At 39.0% G+C, this 24,952-nt stretch overlaps 1 protein-coding gene across 1 annotated transcript in view; it reads right to left on the reverse strand.

Annotated features, from left to right (window-relative positions):
• Positions 1–24,952, reverse strand: part of PIEZO2 (piezo type mechanosensitive ion channel component 2) — a 778,516-nt gene that overhangs the window by 137,664 nt on the left and 615,900 nt on the right. The window contains exons 18-27 of the mRNA XM_042782059.1: positions 23,262–23,303; positions 11,676–11,708; positions 11,105–11,322; positions 8,323–8,483; positions 6,611–6,787; positions 6,186–6,311; positions 4,615–4,815; positions 3,543–3,747; positions 3,322–3,423; positions 1,974–2,139 (exon numbers count right to left, since the gene is read on the reverse strand). Of these exons, the coding sequence (XP_042637993.1) occupies positions 1,974–2,139; positions 3,322–3,423; positions 3,543–3,747; positions 4,615–4,815; positions 6,186–6,311; positions 6,611–6,787; positions 8,323–8,483; positions 11,105–11,322; positions 11,676–11,708; positions 23,262–23,303 (1,431 nt within the window). The remainder of the gene's footprint in view (positions 1–1,973; positions 2,140–3,321; positions 3,424–3,542; positions 3,748–4,614; positions 4,816–6,185; positions 6,312–6,610; positions 6,788–8,322; positions 8,484–11,104; positions 11,323–11,675; positions 11,709–23,261; positions 23,304–24,952) is intronic.

The following is a 24,952-nucleotide window of genomic DNA, read 5'->3' on the forward strand; positions in this document are numbered from 1 at the left end:
GCAGGAGGGTAAGTGTTTTAGTACCAATTTTGGAGATAGACTGATTGCATTCAAATCTTTATTCTGCTTTTGTGTATATCTCAGTGTTCTCAACTACAAGGTGATGGTAACGATATTACCTCCTTAAACTCTAAACTCACTGCCACTGAGTCATTTGGGTTTCCAAGGCTATAAATCTTTACAGAAGCAGGCTGCTCCATCTTCCTTCCATTGAGCAACATGACCTTTTGGTTAGCAGCCAAGTGCCTTAACCACTATACCACCAGGGTTCCTTATCTCTTTATAGGGTAGTTATTAGGGTAACATAGCTTCTTGCATGTCAAACGTTTGGGACAGAGCTGGCACCAATAGTGTTATATGCACTGTAGGCCAAACACTATTCATAAGGTAAGAATGGGACAAATATATGTTAAAAGTAGACCTTACCCTAAGACACTCCTACCTTAGAAAGGGAATAAGACAGATTCTTAAAGTATCAATCTGAGGTAGGATGTGATGAGTGCCATGTAGATAAGATATTCTGGGAGATCCAGAGCTGGAGAGCTCCGTTCAATGGGGAGTCAGTTCTGGCTTGCATCCTGATAATATCCACCATGGACTGAGCACTCATGTGCCATGACTGTACATGGGGTATCTCATTTGATCCCCACAATAGCACTATAGTATGTTGTTGTTGTTGTTATGTGCCGTAGAGTCAGATCTGATTCATAGGGACCCCTCCTTGGGTTTCCGAGGCACTATCACTACGGAAGTAGATTGCCCCATCTTCCTTCTGAGGAGTGGCTGGTGGGTTTGAACCTCCAGCCTTCTGGTTAGCAGTCAAGTGCCTTAGGCACTACACTACCAGAACACTATAGTATAGATAACTATAAGTGAGGGTCACAGAGATTGATTAGTTTGAAGTCACACAGCTAGTAAAGGTGGACAAAAATATCAAACCAGCTTTGTTAGACTCCTAAAGCTAGTGGCTGAGTTGATTATTCAAGGCACTGAAGGATGAATAAGGACATGCCCTCCAAGAAGTGGACATAGAAAAGAAATATATAGGAAGACATGTAGTCTGGCGTAAACACAAGCTCTGTGGAGGGGATGATCAGGCTACAAAGACTGGAAGGGGCAGGGCAGATAGAAAGGCACCATCAATGGAGCCTGGGAATATCCATGAAAGCATGGCACTGAGGGCCCTAGCTGAAGGTGTGGCTGAGGGCACCAACCTCCTGCTCAGAACCCCTGAGTGCTCAGGTTGGGGAGCCTCTACTAGGGAAAAATGGAGGAACTGGTGCCACTGGCATAAGTTACTTTTCTGTACCAAGAAGAGGAAAACTAAGGCAAGAAAAGGCTGGTGAATACTGACAAAAGCAGAACCTGGCCTATAACTTCACAGCTTAGCTTATAGGCTATGGACTCATATTCTCCCATACCTATCACTTTAGTGTGTACACTTCAGCTGACCTATTTCCCAAGTGTTATGGATTGAATTGTGTTACCCAAAAAGAAATGTGGATGTCCTAAGCCCTGTACCAATAAATATGACCTTGTTAAGAAACAGGATTTCTTTTGTCATGTTAATGATGTTATACCAGAGTAAGGTGGGTCCTAAACCTAATCACTTCCGAGTGATGTCTTACAAAAAAAGCAGGAAAGACACAGACATCACATAGAGAAAGATACCACAGATACAACTACAAGCACTAAAGGAATGCCAAGGATTTCTGGCAGTCACAAACACTAAGAAAGGCCACAGAAGGAATGAATCAACATGGCTGAGACCCTGATTTTTATTTTCAGCCTCCAGAACTATGAGAAAATAAACATCTGTTCTTAAAAGCCCTCACTTGTGGTATTTTTTGTTCTGGCAGTACTATAAAACTAGGGCATCAAGTATAGCAGAGAGGGAATTGTACATGGAGGTGTAATCTAAGTGAAATGCACGTAGCCAAATTGCTCCTGAGAAATGTAAAGCTATTGATTACCTGCAGTGAATGAAGTCTGGTACTGGGTTATGTTGGCTAAATGAGGCTGCATCGAGGTTCATGCAAATCTCCACATTGTCGCCTGCCATGATGCGTACCGCAGCCTTATTTTCATCTTCAAAAATCTGCCGTTGTAGGGAGGCACACAGAAGCAGCATGAAGTCATCTGGCAAATCAAAGATAAGATAATTAATTACAACCCATTCTTCTAAAAAGGGGTTTACCTAATGTAAGAGTCATCACACTATATGAGCTTCTCCCCAACTCCTAAGTGAGCTGCTCCACTAAATTTCTTTGTAAAGCTCACCCTGGGTTCTGATTTAATGGCCAATCGCTTCTTCTGTAGGTGGGCGCAGAAAAAGAGCTCTCACTGGGTGAACCTCTGGATTTTGGTTTGCACATTGATGAGTGAAAGTATTAGGTACCATTACTAGTCTTTATGACTTATATAATAATATTTATTTACATTTTTGTGGTATCAAAGTTTTGAGGAGGCCATTTGAGCATTTTTTTCCCATCTATTTATTTATTTTTTTACGTAGAGTAGATGCAGACTCTTCTGTTTTTTTCCTTCTTTCCATCCCTCTCTGCATTTGTAATTGAGACTGCTCCTAGAACCATAGACCTCACTGAAGGCTTATGGGACTGGGAAAGGATTGGGCCTGGTTGTGAGGGTAGAGGAGAGAAGTCCCACAGAACAGTCCTGAGGGCTAACTGCTCAGAACACAGTGCCAGAATATATTAGTTTGGTTCCGGAAATACCAAGCCTTAAATTTCATCACCACAGTATCAATGTTTTGTGGCTTTTCAATTAAAAATCTGAAGGCACTGGGGAAAGACCCTCACTCCTCAGTTTTCCATAGTATCTAACACTCTGTCATCTCAGGTGGGGCTGAACCAAGCTTTCAGTTTGCCAGCCTTGCTCTTGAAAGGGTTAGCAGTTGCAGCCCAGCTCCAGGGGTTCTGAAATTTGGGTAGCATCTTCCCAGGTACCACAGTCATGCCTCTAGGCTTGGTCTGTCCATAACAGCAGCCAGAAACAACTGGCTAACAAAACTTAAGACACCCCCATCCAGTTTATCTTCTAAAGGGTGTATGTATTTGTGGAGATAATATTATGAAAGGGAAAATAAGGTATTCACAATGTTTATTTATTAATTTATCAAATGCAATGTGGTAAGTAGAAGCCATTAACAACTACTGGTATTAATGCATAAAGACAAGTCTTTACATGAGTACAAAGTTCCAATGGAGGAAGCTAAGGACTAATGCCTAACATGTGAAGAATAATTAGCAAATACAAAACCAAAGACCAAATACTTCATGGTCCTGTGGCTGAAACACTTACAGACGAGAAACACAGGGTTGGGCCGCACAATGAAGTCAGGGAAGTAGAGCCACTTGATGATGTTGTTATTGAAGCTGGCACCCTTGAATCGCCATGGGTAATCTGCAGGGAGGGAAATAAGGACAATGAATCAATGCTGTTTTTCTTTTCTTTTTTTCCCACTGTCCATTTTGTAATGGCTTATTATGGAAGCACACAGATCCTGGGGAAGGCAAGGTCACCTCTGCAGGGAGCAGGTGGGATGCCGATACAGATGAAGTACTGGAATGTGATGATGCATGCCAGAAAGCAACAGTACTTGGGCCAGATCTCGGCAATGGCTTTTCTTCTGCGTCGATACAAGACAGCGATCAGCCAGCAGGCATGGACCATGGCGTAGAAATCCATTCGCTGACCGATTACATTAACTGACATTAGGAAACAAGTCTGTGTAAGGATGAAAAGAGGCAAAAGATTGGATTTATAGGGAAGGGGAGTGGTGCCAATGTCAGTCCCTGTGTAGGTGGCAGAAGCCCTGCCTTTTGAGGGTATTGCTATTGTTGTTATGGGCCATCAAGTTGGACCTGACTCACAGCGACCCCTCCTTGGGTTTCTGAGGCAGTATCACTACGGAAGTAGGTTGCCCCATCTTCCTTCTGAGGAGTGGCTGGTTTGAGCCACCAGCCTCTGGTTAGCAGTCAAGTGCCTTAGGCACTATGCTACCAGAGCTCCCTTCTGAGAGTAGGTCTATACATTTTCCCAATTCCTTGCCTCTTTTTGATGTCTTGTAATTTGAAGACAGAAACTTCGGCTGTACAACCTACTTTCAAAGGAAAAATTCATCATATAACTGTTAATAATAACCTTTAAAGAGTGGAGAACACTATACCTATTATCTCTTGATAGAATGTAACTATTCCAAATTCATTCTATTAAGGAACAGGCATTACCTCAACCATTTTATGTTAAAACAGTTCCTTTTGTATAGAAATAGCACTTTCAGAATTTATAAAACTGAAAGAATATTAATAACATATTATTCTTAATGAGAAACTACTCAACATGATAACCTTTGTTCATGAATTTCTATGGTAATACAGACCTAGAGAAGCCAAGTTTACGGGGGTATTGGGACTTGGTCTTGGAAAATATGGCCAGGTTAACCCAACAGTAGAAATGGCTTCTGTCCATCCTGAAGTAACAGTCAAAATGGCCTAAGAATGTGGAATGAGCTATAGAGGCCAATTGACCAAAAGTAGTTATTTGAATTTTCACAGAAAAGAATAAATACAACACACTAGCAAGGAAACTCACCTCTAAGCCAAATTTGTAGAAGAAGTAATTTATGAAATATTTGGCACAATTAATAAGTCCATCATCTAAGTGTAGTCTTGTAATGTCATGAAAGATGGTTTTAGACACTGGGGCTGTAAGGTTGTTTCTACTTCTGTAGTATTCTTGATGTCGGTAAATTGTAACTTCAAAGGCCAGAATGGCGAGCATCAGGAGATTATTCTACAAACAAAGCAAACACAGTTGTGTAAACCCTAATGTTTTGTGGTTTGGTAATTTTAAGCAACCCCTCTAATAAAACATCTTATTTCATTATTGATGACTAAAAGGATAATGTTTTAGAAAATTTCATCCCTATAAAATACAGTACTAAGCTCAGTGTTCATTTTCCCTGTTATTATAACAAGAATAATCTTCATTATGCAAATAAGATTAATTTCCATGATAATAGGATCTATGATTTCAAGACAAGAGACTGCTGGTGTACATTTCCATTCCTGAAGAAGTACACACTACACATCCAGTTACCTTATGAGGGTGGTTCAACCTTGCTTGCAAAGAGAAGTATAAATTAGTATGGGGAATAAGACTAGCTGGAGGAGTGGGATATTAGCTAGAGAGGAAATTTCTGAATACCTCCAAAATCTGCCTAGAAAGAGCAACAAATTGAGAAGGATGAAGATGACAGTGATGATAATAATAAAATAACAACAACAACAATAGCAATAATAGTAATAAACTATTTAACATTTATTGAACTTTTACTATGTTCAAGATAATCTAATCACCTTTTTCAAATATCAATTTATTTTATTCTTAGAACATCCCTTTATGGAAGGTATTATTACAAATGGCATATGAGGAAAAATTAGAAAGTTATACAGTCAAAGAAAATGGGATATTTAGTCCACTTGACTCCAGGTGCTAAGTGTAAAGACTTTGTCTTTAAGTGTATTGTCAACGTAATATTTAGACTACTTAGAGGATTCATCAAAGTAAAATGTGAAAAAAATCTGAAGAATATTGCTTTCATTATGCTTGATATAATTATTTGCAATCAACGTTTATTTTTCAGATATGTTCATTTATTTTATTGCTTCTAAACTAATACACATTCTTTATTAATAATGATATAGATAACTGAATTGAGAAAGCAAAAATTTCTTCTAATGCTAAATCCACTTCTTAGAAGTAATCACTGCTGACAATTTGGTATTTTTTACTCATTATTTTTCTCTGTGCCTAGCAAAGATTATATTATGTGGTGTTTCGAGTTTTTTTTTTTTAATTTGATAATCTACTTTGGACTACATTCAATGTCTGACAACTCAATCTGCCTCAATCTTTTAATGGTTATATAATGTTCCAGTGAATGTACTTGTCATACTTTAACTAATCTCCAACTACCTGATCAATTTCTTTCATCACAATGCAATATTGATTTTAATATTTAGTCATTTGTTCTGAACATAATTCTAAATGTTACATAAGAAAATAAGGTTACATATCGATGAGATATTTGGAATCACAAGGGAAAGGATTCCAAACTACAGCTGTACCAAGACCCAATCTAAACACAATGAAGCAGTTACCCTCAGGTAGACAAGCAATGGGGAAGACTTCCTCAGGCCAACCCACTCTGTGGGGTCGATGGGACTGCTGTAGAGTATCGATGAGTTCAACTGGTCGAGCTCTATGTTTGTCTGATTTTCATTTGGCTAAAAAGAAAAAACAAAAAATGGAGTAAAATGGCTACACAGATTAAATACAGTCCAGAATGTTCTCCCTTAGCTTTGAGCAAAGGGACACCAAAGGCTAAGGAGGGAAAGATTTATTTCAAAGGGGGAATCTTGACATGAAAGAGATTTGGGACCAGCACACAGGGCCAAGACATTATCTAGCCTGAGTGAGGTTACTAAAAAGATGAACAGAACATGCTTGGGGATGCAGCCTCCTCAAATATCTGCCTTACTTCCCTAAGGGTAGTTGGGAAGATTCCCATATCTTTGACACTCACCAAGGAACAGTTAACAGAAAAGTTCTCAGGCTTAATGGTTTGGAGCTGGTACAACATTTTGCAGACAATGATCACACATGTCCAGACAGTGCAGACACTTGAAGCCAGACGGCGCAGCTTGGCATATGGCAGAGCAAAAGCCCAAGAGATCAAAAATACATAGTTGAACAGAGACACCTGAAAACATAAAATTAGAAATGGGGACAAAATACATAGTATGGAATAACATGCAGAAAACATGGTGACTTGACGTATTCAGTTCAGCTCAGTTCAACAAAGGCTGGATTGAGCTCCTAAGATGTGTACAAGCTTGTTGTAGGTGGTGGGAGTTAAGGTACATGGATCATGATCTATTTGCTGGAGAACCTATTGTCTTGTATGGTAGACAACTATATAACCAGATAATAAAAATATAATGTAGCAATGACCAAGCTGTAGATTTGAACAGGTTCTTATGAGTACCCTCCGAAGGTATCCTTGGCCCAAACAAGTGCCTCAGGAAACATTTCCTGGAAGAGATGATGCCTGAATGGTGCCAGACCAAGAAAGGTGATTTTCAAAACTGTATCAAAACTATACTATGTCACAGCAATCCCTTCTGCAGGACTATGTTATGTCACAGCGGTCCCTTTTGAAGAAACTTGCTATATCACAGGGATTCCTTCTGAAGAAAATAGAGAGCTGCTGAAGCAGCTTACACTGGGAAATTGTAAGGTAATATTTATATTTTATTTAGATAAATATAATTGAAAAATGAGGATCCATTAATGGGGTTAGACAAGGGAAACTAAGGAGACCAAGTTACAAGCTGCTGCAATAGACCAGGAGAGCAGTGATGAGGCCTGATTAGGGAAGTGGAAGGAGAGATGGAGAGGAGCAAGGGTTGGTTGACTGAAGGGTACTGGGTGGGGGTATGTGAGAAAGTATAAGGAGTAGCCTACAGGTTTCCTGCTTGAGAGCCTGAGTAGATGATAGTGCTAGAAAGTGAGTGAAGAAATACAAAGGGTGGGGGGAGCAGGTTTAAGGAAGGAATGAGTTAAATTTCAGTAATTGTTGGCTGAGTGAAATGCAATTACCATATTGAAAGACTGTATCTGGTATCAAAAAATCCAGGAATAAAAAAGGTGAGCTGTATTAAAGATTCTATTAAATTTTGGAACCTAAGTTTATTCCTTGACATAAACTGGAATGTTACTGTTTTCCTCAAAGAGAATTCAAGGAGACAGAGTTGGTTATAGAGTGCAGAAAAGCAGCTGCTGTCATAGGCTCTGACTGAGGACTAGATGAAAATACAAAACAAACAAACAAAAAAAAACTCACTGCCATGGAGTCGGAGGTATTGATACAGAAGTAGATTGCCCAACCTTCCTTCCAAGGAGTGGCTGGTGGGTTTGAACCGCCAGCCTTCTGGTTTGCAGTCAAACGCCATAGGCACTACACTACCAGAGTTCCTAGATGAAAATAGGCAACCTTTCTAATATGACCAAACCAATCAGAAACTAAGCCACGAGCCTCTTTTGCCCTTGCTATCTTCCTCTGCTTTTCACAGAGCAATTGTCCTTGGTTTTCTGCATGTGGATGTGTCTTTGCCTGTCTCAGAGCCCCTTTGAGAATACTGGGCATTTCATTAAAAAAATCATTGGGTTGGAAAAGTAAAATAATAGCCTGCTGTGGTTCTATCCAGTCTGATGATAAGACAAATGTGCACTTGCCTCTTTCACAGTAACCCAGATAATGTAGGATGAGACAATTTTGATGATGTGCAGCTCCAAAATCCACCACATGAACACCTGCAGCTTGTGAAAGTACTCCAGGAACTTCAAGAAAAGCACAGTGAGGCGGTCAATCACCAGGTGCCATTTGTTCCTTAGATCTGCAAAATAGGAAACCCAGACTGAGCATAAAAAAGTGTTTTTCTTCTTTTTTTCTTATTATTTAAAGTATATATTGACACTTTCAGATTGGAACTAACCCTAACCAAACTAAACCCATTGCTGTTGAGTTGATTCTGACTCATAACCATCCTAAGCTGCAAAATAATAGTAGTGAATGAATTCTTTGAATACTAAGAATCATATTGTTTTACCAAACTCTGAAGTAAGGGTTAGAATGGTTAATTGGATGTCAACTTGGCTAGCCTATGGTGTCCAGCTGTTTGGCCAAATACTAGTCTAAATGCTGTTATGAAGTGGTTACAGGTGATTAAATCAGTTGGCCTTAAGTAACGTAGATTATCCTCCATTACGTGGTTGGGCCTCATCCAATTGGTTGAAGGCCTTAAGAACAATAATGTGTTTCCCTAGGGTATGTTCTGCTTCCAGACTATAAACAGACATCTTGCTAGAACTTCCCATTACCTGACCTATAGCTTTTGGGAAACAAGATTGCAGAAGTCTCCAGCCTGTTGCCTGACCTACATATTTTAGACTTGCCAATGACAATAGCATGAATTAATTCCTTAAAATACATTTCTCTCTGTCTCTGTCTCTCTCTTTCCATGTACACACACATATATACATACACACAGAGCAAGAGAGAGAGAGAGGAAAAAAAAAACAAACCCTAAAACAGTTAATCTAAAAATTCTATTATAATGTTTATTGTACATAGTAACCTGGAAGTCTGAGGGACAATGTTACTTTTATCTACTTTTTATTCAATTAGTATAACTAAGCATTTGGCTTATTTATTTGTAAGGTTGAGCTATATTTTGCTTATTTCCCAGAAATGTTACTAAGATGTTGTTGTTGTTGTTGTTATTTGCCATCGAGTCAGCCCGACTCATATCGACCCCTCCTTGGGTTTCCGAGGCAGTATCACTACGGAAGTAGGAGAGTCCTCTAAATGGCATTTTTCTTACCAAAACAGAGCTTTTGTAAATGGTGAGTCTCCTTTATCAGAGTTTAACTGGTAAGTGGGTAGAGTTCTGGTCTTTCCAGAGAGTGAGTCAGAGCACCCCCAGCAGATATGACTTCACACTCCTCTGACGATCCAGTCTCACAAAGTGTGAGAAGCAGCATTCCAATTACACTTTTTAACCACATCAGTCACTTTATTCTTTCTACAGTGTGCCAGGGAGCAATACTGTAGAGACTGGGTCAGGCTTCAGTTGAGGAGGACTGCACTGTTTAATTTGAGTGAAAGTCACAACAGTACTGCTTTGTGGAACCAGTGTGTCACCATATTTGTATTCAAAAGCCCACAGATACATGGGGGTTACAAGACCTAAGTGTCCTCTTGAGTAGCTTTATATAATTTGCAAAGTTATAACAGTTACTGTCCTTGGTTCTAAAAGTTTAAGAAAGGTGTCTATTATCCAGAAAATCCTTATTTACTAAGTAATTCAGATGATAGCCAATACAAATATCTAGGTAATAAATGAGTACAATATAAAGGGGAAAGAGTGGACAAGTTTAGAGGACAGGTGCAGATGAGGGATTGGGATAACAAGGTGTAACTCAACTTCTGGTGAGATCCTGTGAGTAAAGCTCAAGTCCTGTGTGAAAGCAGTATAATAAAATTCTAGTCTTCCTCACTTGTCTCACACATGTTCACCAGGTAAGGAAAGGGCATTTCTGGGCCTCTCCAGGGTCTTCTGAGGTGAATAGAAGAAGGGGACCACGTTCCCAGCAGAGCTTGCCTTTGAGACACATCTTCCTCCTCACACTACTTCTTTATTTTCTACTTTTATAAAGTAAAGAGGATCAGCAAAGACAGCACTTGGCCAGTTATCACCTCCAAAGGCCATGCTCTCTGGTTTCTCATATTTTCTGGGAATTAAAGAATATACTAATTCTCTAAGTTCTCTATCTTTCAATACTACCTGTCAGATAAACAATTTCTGATCAGTGAGGATATCCCATTCTTATCATGCCATGTTAATATACCATTTCATGTCTAGGAAGAAAATTAGGAAAGAAATGCCCAAAGAATCAAAAATGAGTGCCCTTAAATGAGAACTATAACAAAACACCTCTCGAAGTTTGCTTGAAGTGGTAACTGTCCAACTGTATTAGTTTTTCCTCCAGCTCCCATGTCCTTAAGCACTAGAACAGAACTAGAAATATGCACTAAATGACTAGTTTTCTGAAATAGCCTCAGAATAATTTCTTAGAGAATATGTTTGGTGAGGCCATGTCTAGAACTTCCAGGAACTCCACATGGCTTCCTGCTTCTGCTTCTGGTGGGAGCTCCCTCTCTGAAATCCCCAGTCAGAAAGTGGTAAATGTCAAACCCAGTCAATCTGTGGCAAGATCCCTCTGTCAGATTAACAATCAATAACCAGCCATTTGTTCTCTTTTAAAAGGAAATGATTGGAGCAAATGGAACAAGACTGCTACCACTACAGTAACTATGAAAAAAAAAAAAACAAACAAGAAAATATGGTTGTTTAACTGATTGGTCATATGTATATCCTTCTGGACCCAGTTCATGTCTCATTCACTCTGTCTGGCACCTAGCATTTCCTGAGCACACTGGCAGGGGGCCATTTACCTGATGTTTCTTCCTCCTCCTCCGAGTCCTCCTCTTCATCGTCATCTTCCTCAGACTCCTCACTATCTTTCCCAGGTTTGTCCTGCTCCATGTTCTCAGAGCTGTCCTCTGGTGTCTCCTCTCCAGAATCCTCTGCCCTCTTCCCTTCCTGCTTCTCCAGGCTGGCAGTCAGGTTCATCATGGCTAGGTCAGGAAGGCTGCCTTCAGGATGAGCCAGTCTGTGGGCAGAGAACTGCTGAGTCAGAAGAGAAGTGGGTGTCAGGGGACTCAAGTGAGGGACACATAAAAGGAGGGTACACAAAACTGAAAATCAGTGCAGGTACAAAGGCCTTTCAATGTGGGATGTGAGCATCTTGTTACTTTTTTTCAAAGCACTTTCTAAAACCAAACTGTAAACCCAGCTTTTGTTAGCTTTTCTAATTTGGGTTCTATTGGTTAACCAGTAATGATAGCTATCAACACCTAAACTTGACATTTTTCCCAGGGGAGAAAATGGTCAGAGTTTAGGTTGTAGAAGCATGAAATGGCATCATGTAGAGCAAGCATTTCATGACTTCAAAGGGGGACTTACTCATTTTGGTGGATTGGTAATTTTTTCTTGATGCTGCTCAAAGTAATTGAAATAGAAAGGAAAAAAAGGAGATGAGAACAGAAGAATTATAAGGAATGTCAGAGATCACATATCATGCTACATAACATCCACTATTGCATTCCTGTTCACCAGCTGCAGTCACGGCCTAGTGCCAGGTGCATTCCAGAATGGTGCTGAGAGCGTGCTTTGGCTAAGGACCCTATGCTTGGCAACTGATTTGAGAGTGAATAAGATTGCAGGATCAGAAAGGGAAGACCATATAGACTCCTGAGGTAAATTACATCATGCTTTTTCAGTAATGCAACAAACCATCCCACAAGAATTGAATCAATTGCATTTTATATAAGTTGTTTTGATTCTTACATAATGTGTGCTTTCAGTCAACCTTTGCATGGACCCATCCTACTTGAGCATTTAAAGATTTATGCAATGGAAGCTAAAAGCTTTCAGGAATAAGATGTCTGTAGCATGTTCCCTTCTGAGGTATACTGTAAATTCTGCATGAGTGTATCTGTTTGCACTGACTAGTGAGAGAGCCAGGCCACAGGGAGAGACAGGAGATGGAGTCTTCAACCAGCAGGGACAACAACCTGCAACATTATAGCTTATTTTACAAGAGCAGTATCAAGCATGTATCTTCTTTTGCATTTTTTAAAAATGTTTTATTTGGATTCAAATGAGTGTTTTAAATAACATCTATGGACAATAAACTGCATACAGGAGAGAAATACTGATAATCTACTCCATTTGTAATCAATTGGTACATTTCAGCCTGACAGTGACAGGATGTTGATTAATACATTTTTATTTCTCTACCTGCATAATTGTGGGCTCAAAGTAAATTATTCACCCTTTCTAGAATTTCATTTACTTCCCAGGAAATGGGATTAGTGGGACCAGATAAAATCTAAGGTTATTTTTAACTTGTTGATTTTTTGTAAACACACCTATTGTTTTGGATAACTATTGTAATGATTCTACACTGTCCTTAGACTTTTAGAGAGGTTATCACTCAAAAGAAATTCTCCTCAACAGGGTGTCAAACAGTTGATTTATGTTGTTATATAGACCCAACTCATAGAGAACCCTCCTTGGATTTCCAAGGCAGTATCACTATGGAAGTAGATTGCCCCATCTTCCTTCCGAGGAGTGGCTGTTGATTTCAGAAACAAATGATCCATTTAACGAAGAAAAAACATTCTGAGGATGTTTCAATGTTGGTAGATGAAATGATATTGATATACCATTTTCCTATTTCCTTAAGTTAATCAATTCACTCTCTTCATTTCTGGAAAGTTAAACACTATTGAAATTGCAACACCTTATCATATAAGCCAGAGCTAGACATCAAATGTTAGGTCACATATTCGTTGTTTCTACTTTGTCAGGACTCCAATATGAAATGGTATTAAATGTAAAACCAGTCAAGTGCTACTGGTCCATGTGTTCTCTTCAGCCTTGCCAAAAACCAAAACTCACTGCTGTTGAGTTAATTTTGACTCATAGTGACCCTTCCCTCCTTGGGTTTCTGAGGCAGTATTTCTATGGAAGTAGATTGCCCCATCTTCCTTCCGAGGAGTGGCTGGTGGGTTTGAACTGCCAGCCTTCTGGTTAGCAGTCAAATGCCATAGGCACTATGTTGCATTTTACAAGTGTGAAGATACTTCCCATGATGCAAGCAGCTCAGTAGTTTTTAGTGAGGAAGTGTGGTCATTTCAGAGTGCAGTTTCAATGTCTGCATTAATATTGTTGTGACTTCTTAATAGTGAAAAAATTTTCTAATTATAACTAGTCTTTATAGAATGACACAGAGACGAGGCTCTGGCTGTAGCTACTACTTATGAGACAGAGCAAAGGGTCCCCAATTGTTGGGCACAGGCAGGCATAGTGAGGACAGATCATTGAAGGGATCAAAGAATAACATTGGGGTAAGCTTTTTGAAAGTCAGTCTTCTGGAAATCTCTAACAGTCTACAAGATATCGATGTGAGTTTGGGGATAGGAGAGAAGCAGAACTTCTCATCTAATGTTGCCTTTTCCCTTTGACCTAAAGACCTGATAGCCTCTGAGGATGTCTCATCTCCTGAGCTGGTAATGAATGGCAAAGAAGGAAGAAGGAAAAATACACATCGGGCTCTCAGTTATTACACAAGAAGTTTGTTTATTATCTGAGAAAATTCTGCATTAAGCATTCATGAAAGCCTACATGCATAAAACTTCTATGTTGTTGTTGTTGTTGTTAAGTGCCGTCGAGTCGTTTCCGACTCATAGCGACCCCATGCACAGCAGAACGAAACACTGCCCGATCCCGCGCCAGCCCCACAATCCATGCTATACTCGAGCCCATCATCGCAGCCACTGTATCAATCCATCTCCCTGAAGGCCTCCCCCTCTTTCGTCGACCCTCCACCTTACCAAGCATGACATCCTTCTCCAGGGAATGGTCCCTTCTTACAACATGACCAAAATAGGTGAGACGAAGTCTGGCCATTCTTGCTTCCAAGGAGCATTCTGGCTGCACTTCCTCCAGGACAGATCTGTTAGTTCTTTTAGCAGTCCACGGTACTTTCAGCATTTTCTTCGCCAGCACCACAACTCAAAAGCATCAACTCTTCTTCGGTCTTCCCTATTCATTGTCCAGCTCTCACATGCATACCAGGCGATTGGAAATATCATGGCTTGTGTCAGGCGCACTTTAGTCCTCAAGGAGATATCCTTGCTCCTCAGCACTTGAAACAGTTCCTTTGCAGTTGACTTCCCCAATGCTACACGTCGTCTAATGTCCTGACTGCTGCTTCCGTTGGCATCGATTGTAGAACCAAGCAACGTGAATTCCTTGACAACCTCAATCTTCTCTCCATTTATTGTGATGCTGCTCATTGGTCCAGTTGTGAGGATTTTTGTTTTCTTTATGTTGAGATGTAATCCATTCTGCAGACTGTATTCTTCAACCTTCATCAGTAGGTGCCTTAAGTCATCCTCACTTTCAGCAAGCAAAGTTGTATCGTCTGCATATCTCAGGTTGTTAATGATTCTTCCTCCAATCCTGATACCACGTTTTTCTTCATATAGTCCAGCTTCTCGGATTATTTGCTCAGCATATAGATTGAATAAGTGTGGAGAAAGAATACAACCCTGATGCACTCCCTTCTTGATTTTAAACCATGTAGTGTCCCCTTGTTCTGTTCGAACGACAGCCTCCTGGTCGAGGTACAGATTCCTCATGAGTAAAATCAAGTGCTCAGGGATTCCCATTCTTCTCAATGTTATCCATAATTTGTCATGATCCACACAATCAAATGCCTTTGCATAGTCAATAAAACACAAGTAAACATCTTTCTGGTATTCTTTGCCTTGAGCCAAGATCCATCTGACAACAGCTATGATATCCCTTGTTCCACGTCCTCTTCTGAATCCGGCTTGAACCTCTAGAAGTTCTCTATCAATATACTGCTGCAAACGTTTCTGAATTATCTTCAGTAATATCTTACTTGCATGTGATATTAATGATATTGTTCTATAATTTCTACATTCTGTGGGATCACCTTTCTTTGGAATGGGCACAAATATGGATCTCTTCCAGTCAGTTGGCCAGGTAGCTGTCCTCCAAATCTCTTGGCATAACTGAGTGAGTGCCTCCAATGGGGCATCTGTTTGATGAAATATCTCAATCGGTATGCCATCAATTCCCAGAGCCTTGTTCTTCGCCAGTTCTTTCATTGCAGCTTTGACTTCTTCCTTCATTACCATTGGTTCTAGATCATATGCCACTTCTTGAAATGGATGAAGATCGATCAGTTCTTTTTGGTACAGTGACTCTGTGTATTCCTGCCATCTTCTCTTGATGTTTCCTGCATCATTCAATATTTTGCCCATAGAATCTCTCAATATTGCAACTCGAGGCTTCAATTTTTTCTTCAGTTCTTTCAGTTTGAGAAATGCTGAGCATGTTCTTCCTTTTTGGTTTTCAGACTCCAGGTCTTTGCACATTTCATTATAGTAATTGGCTTTGTCTACTCGAGCTGCTCTTTGAAATCTTCTGTAGGCCACAATATTTTAATGCATGATTGGAGCTTACTATTTTAATGAAAATTGTGTGACTCCTTTTGCTTTTTTCATTTTTTGAGGCAATATAGAGTAGTGTTAAGAGGATGGGCTTTTGAGTCAGAAAGATTCAATGAGCAGGGACAACAACCATCTAGAAAATATACTGACTATGTGATGGGGAAAAATTACTTAACTGGTCTTTTAATTCTCAGTTTGCTGATAAGTACGCTTTTCTGAACATTTAGATGATTTCTGCTAAATGCTTAACATTTAGGAACTCTACTAGCAGAGTGCCTAAGGCATTTATTTGACTGCTAACCAGAAGATTGGCAATTCAAATCCACAAGCTGTTCTGGAGAAGGAAGATGAGGCAATCTACTTCAGTAATGATTTACAGCCTTGGAAACCCAGTGAGAGTCGGTATGAGTCGGAATCAACTTGAATGGCAGTGAGTGTTTTTCCTTTTTTACCTTGAGTATGCAGGAATATTAAAGTAAGTAAGTAACCATCTTCTAATGATAGAAGTTTTATGCCAGGTGTTGATAACCTGTATGATAAATATATGCTAATGAAAAGGCACAGTTAGAAACATGCAAAGGAGGTTCAAACACACCAGCTGCTCTTCAGTAGAAATATGTGGCAGTCTGATTCCATAAGGATTTAATTATTATTTATTAAAATTATTATTTATTATCTCCTTGGAAGACCTACTGGGCAAGTTCTACTCTGTCCTATAGGGTTGCTATGAGTTGGAATCAACTCAATAGCAAAGGGTTTTTTTTTTTTTGTATATTAAAATGGCCACATAGAAGAAAAGGAGCAAACATTCCTTCCTTAAGAATTTTTCCACTCTGCTGTGAGCCTGTGACCTCTGACTACTTCTCAGACTGCAGGAAAGGGCTGCAGAGAGGGAGCTGTGTGGTGGGATCCATACAACACAATTTCAGAAGCAGAGTAACAGCCAGCTTGCTATGACAAACAGATGTATTGGTTCTCCAGCAAACACTGTATACTTGGCTTGTGCTTCTAAGAAAATTTATCAATTTCTCCCCTGCTGTGTCCCACCCTGAGCAAATAAGAAAAAGATCAAAATAGTAAAGGAACAAACATTAGTAAAATCTTTCACTGAAACTCCAGACTCAGGGACTTATAATACTTATAATTCTTTACAAATTATGATATGCTAATCACCTAATCATTATATAAGTGATTTTCACTTTGGGGCTCCAACTGGACCTGGAGATGAACTAGATTCTCAGAGAAATTCTGGACACTGTAAATCATACTACTTTGCATGCCTTTCTCCATGTTGTTGTTGTTGTTGTTAGGTGCTGTCAAGTCAGCTCTGACTCATAGTGACCCTGTGTACAACAGAACGAAACTGCCTGGTCCTGTGTCACCTCACAATCCTTGCTGTACCTGAGCCCATAGCCAATATGTCAGTTCAGTTTGTTCCCCTTGCATTTTCTTTAACCTTACCTATAACTTTATTGCCTTGCTTATATTATGATTCATACTCTGAGCTTTGGCTCTTTATCTATTTTTCTCCGTTCACATTCTACCCTAAAGCCAAAGATGCAAATCCGTTCACTCCTTCCTTTGTGCACCACAGAACCGTACAGTCCTCAATTTGTGCACTTCTCTATTTGTGCCTACATTGTTTTATACCAATTGTTTGTCTTCTTGGGAATCTCCTCTTGCAGAAGCCCAATCTTACTCGGGTCATCTCCCTCATAAAATATAGCATCAAGTGCTTGTTGCACACTAGGATATGTTTGGTGAATGGATTCTATGCTATGGAGAAGCACTCTTATTTGAAATGGAAGAAACAAATACTAGGACTTGACTTTGAAAAGTCATACACAGATTCCATATAAGAAAATGGAAATTCCACCAGTGTGGAATCTCACTAGTCTAAATTCCATTTGTTTATAGCTATTCTAATTTTGTATACATGTGAATTTAAACTCCACTCAACCTATTTGTTAGACTATTACAAAAAAGCAGATGTCTCGCAAATTTTAGTCTTAATAAAAATAAATAATAAAGTAGAATATTTATATCATTTAAGATAAATTTGGACAATGAATAAGGAAGACCGAAGAAGAGTTGATGCTTTTGAGTTCTGGTGCTGGCAGAGAATGCTGAAAGTACCATGGACTGCTAAAAGAACTAACAGATCTGTCCTGGAGGAAGTGCAGCCAGAATGCTCCTTGGAAGCAAGAATGGCCAGACTTCATCTCACCTATTTTGGTCATGTTGTAAGAAGGGACCATTCCCTGGAGAAGGATGTCATGCTTGGTAGGGTGGAGGGTCGACGAAAGAGGGGGAGGCCTTCAAGGAGATGGATTGATAAGGTGGCTGCGATGATGGGATCAAGTATAGCGGGGATTGTGGGGCTGGTGCGGGATCGGGCGGTGTTTCGTTCTGCTGTGCATGGGGTTGCTATGAGTTGGAAATGACTCGACGGCACTTAACAACAACAACAACAAGATAAATTATTTTCTAGAACTTTTAAGTACTTTTAGAAGAATGTTTTACATATAAGGAATTGCTTTGTGAATTTAATATCAGATCTTAAAATGTGTGCAATAATAATTCCTCCGAAAGGTCTACTAGACAAGGTGGATCCAATGACTCTGCTCTTGATACTTGGAAGAAATAAACATTACTTCTGTTGTTGTTATTGCTGTTAGGTGCCGTCAAGTTGGTTATGACTCATAGGGACCCTATGTCCAACAGAACCCTACCCTTCCCAGGCCTCAGTCATCCTCACAATTGTTGCTATGTTTGAGCCCATTATTGCAGTGTCAGTCCATCTCATTGAGGGTCTTCCTCCTCCTCACTGACCCTCTACTTTACCAACCATATATTGTCCAGTGACTTGTCCCTCCTGATTATATGTTGAAAGTACATGAGATAAAGTCTCACCACCCTTGCTTGTAAGGGGCATTCTGGCTGTACTTCTTTCAAGACAGATTTGTTCATTCTTCTGGCAGCCCACGGTATATTAAATATTCTTCATCAAAACCGTAATTCAAACTCATCAATTCTTCTTCACTCTTCTTTATTTACTGTCCAGCTTTCACATGCATATGAAGCAGCTGAAAATACCATGGCTTGGGTCAGGTGCACCTTAGTCCTCAAAGGGACATCTTTGCTCTTTAATGCTTTAAAGAAGTCTTTTGCAAATTTGTCCAATACAATATGTCATTTGATTTCTCTACTGCTGCTTCCATGTGTGTTGATTGTGGATCCAAGTAAAATGAAATCTTTGACAACTTCAATCTTTTTTCCATTTGTCATGATGTTGCTTATTAGTCCAGTTGTGAGGATTGTTGTTTTATTTATGGTGAGGTGTAATCCATTTTGAAAGCTGTACGCTTTGATCTTCAAGTGTTCCTTTCTTTCAGCAAATAAGATTGTGTAATCTACATATCGCAGGTTGTTAAACTTCCTCTAATCCTGATGCTGCATTCTTCTTCATACAGTCCAGCTTCCCAGAGTATTTGCTCAATTAAGTTCTGGAATTTCCACTCTTAACAATGTTATCTATAATTTGTTTTGATCCCCATAGTCCCATCCCTTTGCATAGTGAGTAAAACATAGGTAAATATCTTTCTAATATTCTCTGCTTTCAGCCAAAAGGCACCTGACATCAGTAATGATATCCCTCATTCTACATCCACTTCCTCAGAAGGAAGGTTGGACAATCTACTTCTGTAGTGATACTGCCTTGGAAAAAGGAGGGATCATTATGAGTCGGGTCTGACTCGATGGCACATAACAACAACAACAACAACATCCACTTCTGAATCTGGCTTGAATTCCTGGCAGCTCCCTGTCAATGTACTGCTGCAATAGTTTTTGAATTATCTTCAGCAAAACTTTACTTATATGTGATGATTAACATTTTGTTCAATAATTTCCACATTCAGTTGGATCACTTTTCTTTGAAATGGGCACAGATATGGATCTTTTCCTGTCATTTGGCTAGGTAGCTGTCTTTCAAATTTCTTGGCATAGACCAGTGAATGTTTGCATCAGTTTGTTGAAACATTTCAATTTGTATTCTATCAGTTTCAGAAGTCGTGTTTTTCACCAATGCCTTCAGTGCAGCTTGGACTTCTCCTCAGTACCATCTGTTCTTGATGATATGCTACTTCTTGAAATGGCTGAACATCTACCAGTTCTTTTTGGTACAGGGACTATGTATATTCCTTACATCTTTTTATGAGACTTCTTGCATTGTTCAATATTTTACCTGTAAACCATAAAACCAAACTCACTGCTGTTGAGTCAGTTCCAACTCACAGTGACACTTCCTTGGGTTTCTGAGGAAGTATCTCTATGGAAGTAGATTGTCCAGTCTTCCTTCCAAGGAGTGCCTGGTGGGTTTGAACTGCCAGCTTTCTGGTTAGCAGTCAAATGCCTTAGGCACTACACTATTGTCTATAGAATACTTCAATATTGCAACTTAAGGATTAAATTTTCTACAGTTCTCTCACCCTGAGAAATGCTGAGCATATTCTTCCCTTTCGGTTTTCAAACTCCAGGTCTTTGCATAATTCATTATAATGCTTTATTTTGCCTTCTCCAGCTGCCCTTTGAAATTTGTTAAGCTCTTTTATTTCATCTTTCTTCCATTTGCTTCAGCTACTCTACATTGAAGAGAAAATTTCAGAATCTCTTTTGACATCTGTTTTAGTCTTTCTTTCCTGTCTTTTTAATGAGCTTTTGCTTTCTTCATGTATGATGTCCTTGATGTCATCCCACAACTCATCTGGTCATTAGTGTTCAATGCATCAAATCTATTCTTGAGATAGTCTTTAAATTCTGGTGGGATATACTGTAGTTGAAACTTTGTCTATCATAGACTTGTTTTAATTTTCTTCTGCTGCAACTAGAGCTTGCATATTAGCAGTTGATGGCCCATTTTGCAGATGGCATTTGCCTTGTTCTGACTGATGATATAGAGCTTCTCCATCTTCTCCTACCATAGATGTTGTTGATTTGATTCCTGTGTATTCCGTCTGGTGAGGTCCCCATGTATAGTCACCATTTATGTTGTTTTTAAAAAAATTACTTCCAGTGCATAAGTCATTGGTCTTGCAAAATTCTATCACACGATCTCCATAATTATTTCTAATTCATATTTTTTACTAATTCCATTGTGACTTCCTCACAATTATTCATATTATTAAAATTTTATCAAAGTTATCCACTGCCCTAAATACACTGTTCTACCTCACACCTGAAAGGTTAGTGTCTAAATTGTCATAAATTCAGAAGAATATATGAAGTTAAATTGTAGGTGTGAGACCTCTTTCTGGGTAGAACTAACATTTGAAAGCACATTATTTTCTTTAGAAACAACAGTGAGCATTAAAAAAAAATTATGAGAGAAGAAAGTGCATTTACTTTGCAAAAGTATTTGTTTTCTAGTAGGCCCTATAGAAAATGGCACATTTTGCTGTTGTTGTTGTGTGTTGTCAAGTTGATTCCAACTCACAGAAACCCTGAACAATGGAATTAGAATTGCCTTATAGAGCTTCCAAGGCTGTAATTATTACAGAAGCAGAGTACCACATCCTTCTCCCATGGAGCCACTGGTGAGTTTGGACCACTGACCTTTCCATTAGTAGCTGAGTGCTTTAGCACTGTACCACCAGTGCTCCTGAACACACTTTACACACAGCATTTCAGAAGCATATTGTAAAGTAAGAGATGGCTTGTTAGAAAATGTTTTCCCTGGGGCAAACTCTGGCCTTTCTTAACACAGAAAAATGAGAGATTTCACTGGAAAGAAGATAGTGCTAAAGCTGGAATGCTTCAAGTTTTCAGCTTTTGGGGACCTACTTTAAATCCTGACATTCTAAAAACTCCTGTTTGAATTCAGTACCTGTGTTACTTGGTTCACAGACCCATAGGTTTCCTCTCATGAGAAAGTCTAGGGCCATTGAGACAGAAACTTGTACCAGCTACTGCAGATGGAGTCCACACAACTCCTGTCCTACTTTATGTCCTGACCATCTCCTCATAAAGTGATCCATAAATACTTCATGAGAAACACAGAGGCAAACAGAGAAGGAGAGACAGAGAGATAGAGATACATAGAGAGATAAGAGAGCTAAACTGAGAGTGAGGAGAGTAAGAGAGAGAGTGTGAGAGAATGAGAAAATGTCCTTATATTTGGAAGGATGAGAATTAAATTGTTACTCAACATTTCTAGCTACAGCCTATGTCTGTCTTCTCTAGCTGTCAGCTAAAAACCTGAGACTGACTTTCCTCTCCCACCACTATGAATGAAACCGGCTCTGAAAGCAATCAATCAGCCATGTTTCACCTCCTTCAGCAACATCCATGGTGGATGCAGTGCATTTCTCACACTTCCTTCTGTAAATCCTGCTTCACTGAGTCTGCTATTGGTTATCAGTCTTAGAATTTTACCAAAGAGAAAAGCTAATAGATTAGAAAACCAATAAACTTTTCCAAGAATTATTTTGTTAATTGGATTCATTGCAAAATATATGTCTCTATTAAACAAATTACTAGCTTTGTTATTTAATGACATGAAGTTATGGAGTGATCATTTTAATATCACCTACTTAATAAAGCGGTACCAGTTTTAGTATATTATATCCCAAAGGATCTTTTTCTGTATTCTAGGGCACTTTGAAGATAATGCTATTCACAACACTTACCAAACATTACTTTTTATTGAGTATGGTTATTTTTTCATGTTTTATTTCCCCAGCTAGATGATGAAATTTTAAGGGAAGGACCAAGCTCAATGCCCATCTTTGCATCTTGTGTTGTGCCCAAACTAAGTGTGAATCCTGGCAAGGTAAAATATCATTTTTCAATGATAGGCTGATCTTTTGAGCAGACACACATTTGAAGAAATTGATATTTTCATTTCCTTTTAGCCATATATTTTTGAGCCTATGCCCACCTTATTCAGCAGATACCTATTATGGTAGGTGGTCTAGAGACATCTGGTAGATTACACAGGGGGTCAAGCCCTGAGGCACTCCTGTCTCTAGCAAGGGGGAGCAGGTTGGGAGCAGGCAGCTATAGACTAGAGGCAGTATCATGGGAGCAGCAGTGACACAGGGCAATGGGGAGTCAGAGGACTTTCAGCAGGGGCTGCTGGCATTAATGGGAAGGTTTGTGGTGGAGGTGGTTCTTAAGCAGAGCTCTAAATTATACATTCCAGAAGGAGATGAGCTGTCAGGCAATCTTAGGACTCATTATGCCAAAATGAAAATTGGTGGGGCATAAGTTTGCACTAAGACCCAAAGCCAAGCATCAGCTGAAGATCCTGGACACCTCCAAACCCAATGGACAGCACTCCTCAGTCTAATCACCAAAGGTATGCAACACACACCTGGGAGTGTGCCTGAGGCCTTGCCCACTGCCAGAGGTGGCTTTTCATTTATAAAGCAGTAAGGAGGGTAACACAGTAACAAGGAACTGGTTTTAGCAAAAATAAAAGAGAGAAGATCAAAGTACCCACCTATTTATTATGAGATACACACGGCCATTGACTTTGGCATGGCTACGAGGAAAGATGGAGCACAGAATGCATGCCATGGCAGGGAGAGACAAGTGGAGAGAGAGAGAGGAGACTGTTAGATAGACACGAATGAGCAGACAGTGTCCTGTCAGGCCTGTCTCATGTGGTGCATCATCATTGGGATATAGTTCACACACTAAAGGAGGATTGCCGCTGCAAGGTGACATTCAACATCATGTTGTTATGTGCTGTAGCTAGGAAAAATGCTTAAGACACATGGCTTGCCATTCTTCTCAGGCTTCATCATCTCAGACACTTTATTAAAACCGTTTAATGCTGAAATTTTCAAACCATATTTTATCAAATAAAATATCATCTAAAAGATTAATTCTTGTTCCTTTCTCAGAATAAACAAGAAAATGGTACAAAGTCACCATATTCTGCATGTTTTCCAACACTGACTTGGAAAAAAAGTTGTTTTATTTCTGTATGGATAACCATGATTTCTAAAAGAAATCATTGACAAAGTAATATAAAAGTAATAAATATTCAAACAGCTCTTAATAAATTATTACAAATTATATATTCAATTACAAATAATTAGGTTTTATATTATTATCAAGATTTATGTGAAATGATATTACTGAGAATGCCTACTTCATGCTAAGTTTAGGAGCTCTTTAAGGCTAAGCACAATAAATTCTACTTCAGACACTAGTAACATTTGCCTATGCTACCTAAACACACACATACACACACACACACACACAGGACAAAACAAGAAAAGAACAGTTGGAGATGTACAGAAAAAATTTTGCTGAGGTCAATTTAATGACGATAATGAATCAATCACTACCACTCTGTGAGATTGTTTGTAAAGCATCTACTAAAGAGTAGGAGCAGATACAGGAAATATGGTAGTCAAACCAAATTCTGACAATATTTCTTTTTCTTTTTCATTTTGACTTTAATGCAGTCATTGATTAGGACTACAGGGATAAAAAAATACTGTGAGGCAAAAATTACGAGTAAGGAAAATATTACATTAGAAATGCTTTTCTAAAAAGATGGAATAGATATCAGATGTTTAAAGGTAAAATCTTGGGACTTTAATATTAAACTCTTGAAAGAAGTATCCAAATTATAAGCTTTATAAGTCTTTCAAATCCACATTCTCTAAGATTCTAGAAAACTTTTACTCACAGATCTAAAAATGACATCTTGTGAGCCTAAACTCTTCAGACTTACTGAGGCTGTAGTCCTTCCCAAGAACCTACCTGCTTAAACACAGTATGTAACCTTAAAGGAAAGTACGGGGCACAAATTCACTTTTCACATATCTTAGTCTCAGTGGTTGTGATTCTTTGGGCTGGTAAATTCTTTGCTGAGCCATACTGTCTTCTATGCTCTGAAAATCTCTATTTTTCTGGGTAAATTGTGACCTATATTGCTATTTAATTGCATAACAGAAGACTTAGTCATACGACCATAAAAATAATTGCAAGAAAAAGTGCCATTATTTTGGAGGAACTTTCAATGAGGAGAAAATGAAGACAGAAGAGAACAAAAGACATTTAGAAGGAAATTTTTTTTTTTTTAAAAAAGATATTGTTAGCAATGAACAGTAATTACATTTATTTCAAACACAAATCTAATCTGCTGACTAAAAGATTTTTCTTGGTTGTTGAATA

The sequence above is a fragment of the Orycteropus afer genome, unplaced genomic scaffold (genome assembly GCF_000298275.1).
Source record: "Orycteropus afer afer isolate SDZICR_OR568_19922 unplaced genomic scaffold, OryAfe1.0 scaffold00232, whole genome shotgun sequence".
NCBI lineage: Eukaryota > Metazoa > Chordata > Mammalia > Tubulidentata > Orycteropodidae > Orycteropus > Orycteropus afer.